Raw genomic sequence first — 11186 nt, 5'->3', positions numbered from 1 at the left:
AACTTATGAAATGTATAAAACTGGATGTTGCCTGGTCCAATGAGTCTCAATGTAAGCTGCAACATTCAGATGGTAGAGTCTGATTTTGCCTTAGAGGTGTCAGTGAGCATCATTCATAGGAGAGTATTGTTCACCTTTTGCTTGCCAGGGATCATGCTTTTCTTCCCAAATATTGTAGTGTACCATTGGGGCAGAATAAGATGGAAGATGGGACACAAAAATTACTACACATTCATTACTCTGGACTCGGGTATCAATATAAGGATCTGGGATCTAGCGGTTGGGGAGCCACGGTTTAAATATTACAGCTTAGCTGGGTATTGGTGTTGACCATGTCATGGTCATACTGCACCCGTCTTCTTTTGGCTACTAACAGTAGGCTAACACACCAAATGGAAAAGCTCAACTAAGAAATCTGAATTTGTTTTTTTTTTTTTTTTTTTTTTTTTTTTTTTTTCAGACCTCTAAAAAATCCCAGTCCAACAGAGCACCTCTGGGATGTAATGGAACAGAAGATTTGCATCCTGGATGTGCAGATGACACAGTAACTGTGCTGCACCACTATGTTGATATGAACCCAAATCTGAGGAATGTTTTCAACAGCTTGCCATACGGGAAAATAGTGCTAGCAATGTGTACCTGATAAAGAGGTTAGTAAATGTATCTTCTTGTTCAGTGTGTTTTTTTTATCTGCTGTAGAGGCATTTATTCAAACCGCTCGCTTAGAAAAGCCAAAGTTAATCAAACAAAAGGAAATGATATTTCTTTTGTGGCTTTCAAATAAATTCTCTTCACTCTAGTGAGTTTAAAATACAACTTTTCAGTGGATCCACTCTGTTATAACATGATGTCTTTAATATCAATTTATCTACAAAATCTTGTTTTACACCACTGCAATCTTCAAGTCATGGAAAGTGCACAGTCACTAAAGCAAAGGAACATATAAAAAATACAAACAAACAGAGAGTACCATTTTAACCATAAAATGTCTATTCATTTAGCATTGGTACTTACAGTATAAATGAGCAGAATCATATTGAAACAGGATGGTTCAGCTGTATGCAGTGGTTTCTGAGTTTCTACAGCAGAAATATTATTTTGAGAAACAGTTGTGCATTTCCTCAAAGATCCAGCCCATTTTTTTTCCACATGGCACTGAAATGGGCATCGTCCAGTACATTCTTCAGCTGTCCATGGCTGGTTGCCTCATGATTAACCATAGAGTTTGATAATTAATAGAGACAAAGCACATGTGTATGCATCTGTATCAAGGACTTAAAAAGTTTTCCTTGTACACAATTTACAATTGAGTTTTCAACCAGCTGTTAACTGCACAGCTTGGTGGTCTCATAATCCACTGAATTAGGTAAACGTGCACTGAAGGCCTGCAAGGAGGCAAAAATGCGAACCACCTCACTGGGAGTAAGTTTGAGCCTGTGGCGGAGGAGACAGGCGAACAGGTCCATCTTTTGTTGGCCTGCAGGGGAAAGGCGATTCACACGATCTCGTATTTCCAAGAGTTGAAGGATGGCCGTGTCCTGGGAACCCTGTGTGTAAGGGTAGTCCAGCTGGAGGATCAAGTCACGAATTGCTTCTGGGTCAAAGTGCATACTGTAGCCAAACACTTGGATACTGTTTATCTTCATGTAACCCAGGCTCTGAGCAGGATCAGTAATTTCGGCAGGTTCGTAATAAACACTGTCATTTGCTCCGTCCTGAGTCTTTATCCGGCTACGAAGGTAGATGTGGATAGTTTCAAAGAACGTCTTCCACTTGTTACCCAATGTCAAAGTCCAGTTGTAACACTCGAAGGGTAGGTCCAACTTGGTGGCCTTCCAATCCGGAAAACCATTTTCATTGACGGGGATGTACCAGCTCTCTGAGTGGCTCCCACCAAAAGGGTTGATGTAAAGAGTGAGAGCAGGCTCCAGGGTACTGTTCTTTGTAAGGCAAACTTGAAGGGATATTCCAAGCAGCATATGAACCATGTTGGTTTTATACTTGTTGCTCTTTAGGGTCAACAGCATCCTCTTCCTCCATGATGGGTCAAACCAGCTGTTAAGTCTCATGTCGTTGCTGATGAAAATTGCATGAACCTGTGTGACCGAAAACACACGACAAAATCTAATTAGTTCAGTTAAAACACATGATGTATATTGAATGCATGCAGTTTTTAGAAAGCTTTATATTTATGATATTATCCTTGCAATGCAACATCACTGAAAAAAGACAACATTGTGTTGTACAGAGTTGTATAGTTCACACTGTGCATTTTCAAAATCCTCATTCGAGTCTATGGAGCACAGTAAGATTCAATACGATGCTAGATGTATATGTAGATATAGGATATGCACAATATTAAATGAACAGCAAGCCATGCCATCATTGCTGCTGTTATTAGATTTGGTTTCTGAAAAGGAAGAGGAAAGTCAGGCTGGGAAAAAAGAGCAGCAGACACACTTCACACCTCTTTATCATACAAGTTCAAGGCCTTAAATTTTCTTAAGATAAGAAGCAGATTTAGTTTGTCGGGGACAACAAATTAACCAACTCAAAGCATTGTTTATAATTTTTTTTCTTCACTACATCCAACAAGTCTCTTAGAATTTGTTTTTATAAATGGTAACAAAAGACTTTTTTTTATATGAAAGCATTTATTTTTAACAACTTCCCTTTTGAATCATATGTTTTAATTTCAGCCAGAGATTTTCTTAGTAATTAAAGCATTTAGTTGTTTTTCTTTCATCCTTTCTGTTATAGATTTGGAGTGTTTATTTAGATCTTTTCCTGTTAGTCAAGTCACTTTCAGCTCAGTTTATTTCTAAAATTGACAACTAAAGCTTTGATTTTGATATTTTTAAAATTTCACAAAAACAGACGTAAATAATTAATTTACAACAAAATATCTTGAGGTTCTAAAGAAGCAAAAGTATCCTAACCCTTTATGCTTTCTGCTAGAATTAATCCCATCGAACATGTTTTTTTTTTTTTTTTTTTAGGTTTAAGTTATATTTGTCACATTACATATTTTTGCCAAATTTCCCTTTCATCTTTAAATTGCAAAAGTGATTCTAAGGCCAGAGTAATTGTTATTCGTGTCTCAACTGTGAGATATAGACCTATATTAACCCGAAGTTATTCTTTCATTTCACTCTGGATTATTTTATTCCATTTTATCCAGAAGCAATTTTACTGCGGAGACTGAACAACAAAGCCAAACAGTGAGAGAATAACTCTTTTCACTACAGCAGTGTCAGGTGTCGCAGTGTGGGAGCGAGGCTTCCTTCTTGCAAAAGTAAAAATACTTGATTTCAAGCATAGAACTGTAACCAGCGATTCCTTTACAGTCACTACAAAGTATATACAAAGGTTTAATAGTTAAAAAAAGAGGTTTTCTTAACATAAACTTTGTTTTTTTAATGCTTTTGGTGTAGTATCAGGGGAGAGAAGAAAATAAATGTTGGTGATAAAACTCAGTTTTAGCCGTATGTTCATTGTACAACAATAATACTGTGAAGCTTATACAGATTTCTTCTTTATCAGATAAATTTTCTACCATTACCAGATATTCAATGAAAGAAGCACTGAGAGAGCATACCCTCTTAAAAACCTGTTAGCGATCCATCGGGCTGTGCTGGTTATTTGGTCGATTGTAGCTCTAAGGGAGTAATTGTCTTACAATCCTCAAGTTGAGCTCAGGTTCTTCCTGTGATGTGCCTCTAGACAAGGCATTTAACCCCTGTTCCCGGTCAATATGACTTAAAAAGAGCTTTATATGTTCAGTCAATTTTGTATTTTATTTGTTGTTGTAAAACTGGTTTGTAAAATGTATCTTTGAAGTTAGGATTTGCACCTCCGTTCTCTAAAGACTGTTGTGAACGTGAATGATTTGAAGAAGTGGTGTCCAAACCTTAAGCTTCCAGTACACAAGTATTTTTAAAAAAAGAGAGAAGACATGCAGCAAAGGTTGGCAGGCTGAGATTCGAACCTGTGACGTCTGAGCCGAGGACTAAGGCCTCCATATGAGGGTTGTGCTTTACCCCTGTTCCAGCATTGGCATTAGTAAAAGATCCTCCTTTTACTACTGCAAGAATCAGGTAAGTTGTCATTCACCACTGTAGGTAGATTAGACTAAGCACAGACTGCTTTTAAACCTTGTTTGATTTCTAAGCTGAGGTAGACCTTTAAGTTGTTTTGATTTGTTTTTTTTTTTGTTTTTTATCTAAATTTGTTTATATTTAACATAAAAAATCTAACTGGCTACAAGAGTGGGGAAATGGCTAATAGCCTTTTGTTTTGTTGTATGGTCAGACTTTGGAGTAAACTAGCAGGACACATCCACTTCTGGCAATATCGGTTGCTGTCTTGATTTTCATCCGCTTGTAAAATGTCTTAATGAATAATTGAACACCATGCAATTGCTGCTCTAAGATCTCTGCAACAGTCTGTCTTACCAATACAGTTCAATGCTACAATCCACAAAACTGCCAAAACATGTTAGTCTATTGGCACTAGAACAGTTGCAGAAGATTTGTAAATCAAATTCAACTATCACCGGGTTGCTTTTCACTGTCTTGATTTAAGCATGTCGTTTCAGGGAGTTGAATCCAGATACTTTCTTATGAAAACTCATTTCATAAAGTGTAATTTGCTTTATCAGTAAGTTTTCATTTTATAAATTAAGAAACATTTCAGAATGTCGTGTCCTTCTTTATGTTAAGTTTCATGTATTTGAAGACGTTTTATTTTATTTAGAGAAATTGGGTTCATTAATCTAAAAATGCAACCTGTCATATGTACTGTTTTTAATGTGCTGTGGCATCCACATAGAATATTTACACAGACAGTCATACTTTACAGTGTAACAATATGTATGTGTTCAATATCTGGCAATGTCAAATAAATTAATTAAATACACATAGCTAAGTTTCACAAAAACAACAAATAGGTTCCATTAAAACACAGTGTGCCAAATTGTTAAATAGAAATGTGGAGAAACTATAAAGCTTCCCTTTGCCAGAAGCTGGCCACTACACAATGCAATCCCAGGAGTCTGTGTCTTTTTTTTTTTCTAGGCACAGCTTTCGTACAGCTCAACTAGCAGTGAACCTGACATCATTAAACAAAAGTGAACAAAGAGATACCTCAAGCCTGCGGTCTGCTCTCTGCAGTAGGTAGCCTAACTCCAAATCTTGGAGGTCCGTCTCAAAGCCCAGGTAGTTCTCTGTAGAGTCTGCCACCATGGGTCTGCAAGCCCCCTGCATCAAGGCAAATCCTGGGTTACAGCTTCCACATCGGGTGTGGTTGTCTGGTGCACACACTGCACAGGCTGAGCCTTCGCCAACAGAGCAGGGTGGGGGCGACTGACAGGGGCTGTGTTCATATCGGCAGCTGCAGCTGTGAAGCTCCTCGGAGAACGTTCCAAGTTGGTTGTTCTCTGAGCAGTACAGGAGGGACTGGATATGGCCTAGCCAGTAGGACTGAGGCCTGCAGGAATAACAATAAGTGATATAAAGAGATCAAAATACACTTTCAACATGAGCTGATTAACAGGGGAAAAGCTTTATAAGACACCTGTCTTATAATGAGCCGCCAGACAGCTGGCTCGTTATAAGTTTTAAATATACAACCCAGAGAGAATTTAACTAATCCTGGTTAAGATCATTTGCAGATCAAAAGAGGTGTATCTAGGAAATGTGTCCAACGTTTAACACTGTCTTGTCATGATGTGTTGTTTACCAGATTCTCCTCTCTGTCTGAGACTCTCATGAATGTTTATGAATTTGAACTCCTGTCATGCTTGATGATTATTAAAGAAAATGACAGACAAACAGAAGAGCAGAGAATGTTATCTTTGATCAATTTATGTCATAAATATTAGAAGTGCACTGTAGCCGGAGGGTGACTTAGTTTCAGACATGCACACAATTCCCCAATGTGAATTGGAGTTTCATTCCATGCTGCTGCAATTTTTCCACCATGATCCCTTTATGCCTCTTATCATCTTTGCTTATAGAAGAGAAATGGTCGTCGGCATGTAAAAGTTGCATTTTTGTTTGAAAAAAATAAAGCATTGTTTATGAGTTTATATTGAGGAAAACTTTAAGTTAAATTTAAAGTGTTTGTTACTTTTGGAGAATTTATTGAATTTCATTGAGACGTTAACCCAAGTTCAGAAATCTGTAGATTTTAATAGTAAAATAAAGTACAACTTCTGGGAAATGAATTAAAAGCACATCTCCTCTTCTTCACAGAGGACCTGTGGGTAAGCCAGCAGCTTTAACACAGTAAAGACAAGACAGCGATGGTTCTGATAGTTTCCTGTTGTGATCTTGTAAGCCTGAAAAAAACACTTTTAAGAAACTGTTGCCTCTAAGGGCTATTACTGAATTTAATTTTTAAAAATTCAGTGAACATCCAAAAAGATAAGAATCGTCTCCGTAAGAACTATAAAAATATTTATTTTTTAAGGAAGCAAAAGTTTTAAAATGGGAATTTGAAAAGAACATAATTAAAAAAGTTTTTTTAAGTGCTAATCTTTTAAGTTATTTTGTTTAATAGCTCCTTTACCCTGCAGTACACTGATTAGTGTGTGAAGAAGAAAACATACCCAACTTTATTTTAAGATATTAGTTCCTGTAGTTTTTTTTTGTTGTTTTGTTTTGTTTTTTTTTGCAATTTAAAGCCATCTGAAAAGGCATATATCTGTGGGATGTAATGCGACAGCAATGAACATGTATCATCTAGTTTCTTAAACTAAGCTTGTAATTATCCACCTGATCCTGCAGATCCATTGGCCGACGTAATCAGTGGATCTGCTCCTGCAACACCTCAGCAAATTGCCACCTGACAAGGTCGTCACAACTAACTGTGGACACATACTATCTTTGCTGCTTTTGCACAATTGACAGCCTGTCGCAAAATCCAAAAGTTTCTTCTACTCTTCGAAAGAGTGGACTGAGAAGTCACATCTACTGAGTCAGACTGACAAGAGCCAACACTGTCAACCAAAGTAACTTTAGCGCAATATAAAAAATTGTTTGGCTGAGAAAACAGCAATAAAATATAACAAAGATCCTTTGTGAGTGGATGGCTTACACAGCTTTGTATCTTATCAATGTGAGGAAGCTATTATTGGTCAAAACATCTCAGAACATCATTTCAAAATATCCTGACTATCACCTTAAAAGTATAAATCATATATCTGTGCAGAAGCTCATTTATAGGTTTGAGAGTATTATGACTTCTTATACAAAATGAAGACTGCTGGAGACTTCAGATCTTTACTGCAGCTCTCTGTTTCTGCCCGCTGCTGCTGCCTGTTAGACTCCGCTCTCCTGGTGAGACGCGTTTAATCTTAAATAACTGCATTTTCTCTGTCTCCTGCCTCACTTGCATCTTGTTTTCCAGTTAGTTCTCCATGCAATTATAATCACATCTTCCTCTTTTTCAGTTGTCAGCTTGTCAGTTTTCTCTTGCTGGAGTCTACGGTTGCATTTATGCCCATTTTGCTTTTATTCTTGTTTTCGGTTTCTCTTGCCACTCCTTTGTTAGATGATGAATATGATTTCAGGTAGGGTTTCTGTCTGAGCTCAGGAGTTTCTTGCCTGCTTATGCATTTTTTCTTTTCATCTGACTATCATTTATGTCTACTTTTGTGTCTCGGTTTGCTGCTTTTAAATGTTGATCTCTGAGAAAAAATGATAGACAGCATTTCTCTCTTGAAATGAATTTCCATGTGCCTCATGCTTTATGAGAAACAAAGTAAAAGATGTAAACATCATTGAAATTGCAATAAGAAACATATTATGAAGATGATGTTTGAAAGTACTTTCTATCTTGCTTTTCATTCTATTAAAGTCTTTTCTGATCAGTGTGTTTAGTTACCATGGGGATGAGAACCTGCTTCCTGTACACTTAGGACACCACTGTATCAAACGGATTTGAAGTAAAAATAGATTTTTTTTAAACCAGCACTTTCATACTATGACTGAGAATTATGACAACAGGCTACCAAATAACAAATCAAAGAGAAAGTTAATTTCCCACTTAGGAATTAAACCAGTATGTAGATTGCACGCTGTTAGTTTCCTTGCCTGAAGGCTAGACTGTTAAGGGTCATTATACTTCCTCAAGTGAACATGAGAATTTGTGTGGTCATTACAATTAAACAGCTTATTGACTTTCTTTAGACAAAGTTACAGAAAGATTGCTACATAGAAAATGATATTTATCAGTCATTACTTATGTCCCCCCATTACTAGTCAAATTGCTATTTAACTACTACCAACATCTTCACTGTTATATCTGCAGAAAAGACGCACATTGTGCTGTTTCTTCCAGATCACCTGTTCTATATTATATTTTCTATTACAAATACTCTTCCATATGTTGTCATGTTACATCTGTGAATTTTTATGATTTTTAACAGGGAATTTATAAAACAGACAAAAAAAAACACATAGTTATGAAGTTGAATGAAACTATTTCATGGATTCCAACATTTTATACAACTACCTGGAAACCTACCTAAATTGAATTGTGATCCAAAGAAAGAACTTTAGAGAGAAGCAGCAAAAAGGCCCATGGCAACTCTGGAGGAGCAGCAGCTGTCCACGTATACGGTAAGAGTCCATACACATAACAACTCTTTGTAGTGCAGTTCACTACCCAGACCTTTATGAAGTACCAGTGAAAGTGGAAAGCTCCAGGAAGTCATGTTTAAAGTTTACAAGTCGAGTACAGGAAACAAGATGTGATAAATAAAACAAAATTGAGTTTTTTCCCTTCATACAAAATGTAATGTGTTGTAGAAAATTGCATGCCACCATAGACACACTATGCCCACCAATATGATGCTACCACAGTGGGTGGCAGAGTCATATTGTCGGGATGCTTTTCATTAGTGGAAACAGGGAAGCTGATCAGAGTTGAGAAGATGAATGAAGTTTAAAACAAAGAGATATTTGAAGAAAATCTATTTAAGGCAGTAAAAGACATGAGACGTGAATACAGTTTGGTATTCCACAAGGTTTGTGACCCTAAACCTGACATCCAGAACTGCAACGGGATGATTATTAATAAATATAAATGGCATGCTTTTCAGATTTTTGTTTGTAAAAATGCTTCTTTTTGACTTCACAACTCACTCATTATGGGTCTATCAAAACAAATTCCAATAAAATCACTAAAATGTGTGGCTGTAATATTTTGCAAGACACTGCATGCAAAGTAAACCAGCTTTTCAACTCATGCAAGATAAGCAAGCAAAATCAATCATAAAGTAATTTTACATAGAATCAGAGTAAAAGATGTTACAACTATAAATCCAGTTTGCCCTTCATGCGAGATTAAATTCCCTGAGACATGACCGCAGATGTAAAGACAACATTTATAGGAAATTTAGCCTTGAAAGGATTATTAAAAATCTATAAAGTAATTTTAGAGTGAATTCCTAATATCATTCAACAAGTAACTGGATGATTACAGGATCCCTTCATGAAAGCTTTCAAAAAGCTGGAAGACGCATATGAGGAAAGCGCTTTCTGAGAAGCTTGTAGAAAAAAATAAGATCTGAGTCCATCATTTCAACGATGACATAAATCATTAATGCAAATAGTCAAACTTTGAGCAAAAATGTGGTGTGCCTCTAGCATAAGACTTGTTTAGACTCTTATTTGTTTGTAACCGCCATCACAGTGAAAGAGCAATCCAAGAGAGGCAAAAATCAATCACAAGTCACTTGTTAATCTCAGGTGTAGAAAACAGGATGTCAACAAGAGGCCTTCCTCTTCTCTCTCAAAGGTGCAAATATTCAGCTAAAAATGACTTTCCACAGTGAATTAATATCACCGTGTAGAGAAAGAAAACCTAAGAGACGAAATAAAGATGATGTGGTTGTAAAAACTGAGATAAGCAAGATTTGGAAGCTGGCGACAAAACTTCCTGCTGTGGAAGGCAATATCAGCTGCATAGATAAGCGATTAATGCGAGATTGATATTGTGGTGGAGGAACCGGAGCAGTTCAGAAGCAGGAATGCTGAGAGAGAAAAGAGACCGAAACTGTATGTCAAGAACCCACTATAGATTAATCTGGCAGTTGATCTATGTGCTGTTGCCACCACCGCTGCTGCCATTACTGTGGTAGCTGAGCTGAACTGATGCAGCATGACTGACAGTGATGGCTAGAAGCATCACCTTTTGCAAACACCCCTTCAGCACCCTCGCATTGGCATGTCTAGGTTTTACTGACAAGTGACTGTTTTCTGGTATAGAAATAATGACTGTCTTTCCTCGGCAGTGAACACTGAAGGAGCCAAGCATTGCTGTAACACACCACATCGCTATGAAGGTGGTTGGAGTGGCCTACACAAATAACAATTCAATTTTAATACTGGTGTTTTCTTTATTTTTCTGAAGACTTTTAATTGCTCATTTGATTATTTTTAGTGAATGTGAAGATAAACACATAAACCATTGCTGTTTATGTGGAAAAAAAATGAAGCCCCTGATATAGACTTGGGTGTTATTTCTAAAAATAAAACACCTACACTAAGCTGTGAGGCCAGTGACAAAAAAATAATTATGAAAGATTTTAAAAATTGTAACTTCATACTAATGATGAAAAAATGCCTAAACCATCCAACTTCTCAGGGAGCTTGGTGCTTACCTTATAAAAAGATGTGAGAAAAAGACATCACTGTGTATTGTTTAAAGTGAATAAGAGTAACGTGACCAAAGCATAAGAAATCATAATCGGAAATTTGGGATGTCTGAAGTAGAGTAAAGCAGGGGTTTTCATTCTTTAAACTTTTTGCTGTTGTTATAGGTATTATCCCATTCACATATTTCACTGATGTTGTGGGATTTACCTGCTTAAGCTGTGGGTTTTGCGATGCAAAATGATGCTGGTGTTGCCTTGTCATTTGCAGTGACAAAAGTATGAACTGCTTTTTGCTGTGACTGCAGTTCATTTACCCTCCAGTCAAAAACCTCCCAGGGCTCAGCAGACACCGCTGTGGCAGTGGAGCATCTTCAGATCCAGCCCATGAAAATCTAAAATTGTAATAATTCTGGTTGTATTTCCTTCTTTTTTTATTTTGTTTGGCCCAGATTCTGTTTCCTTGCTCACCATATGTTTAAATGGTGGGGAAAAAACTATCCATTTTATTGCTGGAAAAGACTTG

The 11186-nt window shown here is 36.9% G+C and overlaps 1 protein-coding gene across 1 annotated transcript in view; it reads right to left on the bottom strand.

Moving 5' to 3' along the window:
- Window positions 1-831: 831 nt before the first annotated feature.
- Window positions 832-11186, bottom strand: part of LOC106954154 (BMP/retinoic acid-inducible neural-specific protein 3-like) — a 61692-nt gene continuing 51337 nt past the window's right edge. The window contains exons 8-9 of the mRNA XM_015043433.1: window positions 5145-5487; window positions 832-2096 (exon numbers count right to left, since the gene is read on the bottom strand). Coding sequence (XP_014898919.1) covers window positions 1326-2096; window positions 5145-5487 — 1114 coding nt within the window. The 3' untranslated portion in view covers window positions 832-1325. The remainder of the gene's footprint in view (window positions 2097-5144; window positions 5488-11186) is intronic.

Source organism: Poecilia latipinna, unplaced genomic scaffold (genome assembly GCF_001443285.1).
Source record: "Poecilia latipinna isolate Pla-1442-1.1 unplaced genomic scaffold, P_latipinna-1.0 Scaffold632, whole genome shotgun sequence".
Classification (NCBI taxonomy): domain Eukaryota; kingdom Metazoa; phylum Chordata; class Actinopteri; order Cyprinodontiformes; family Poeciliidae; genus Poecilia; species Poecilia latipinna.
Note: the sequence above shows the minus strand (reverse complement) of the source record. Positions and strands in the feature narration are given on the sequence as shown.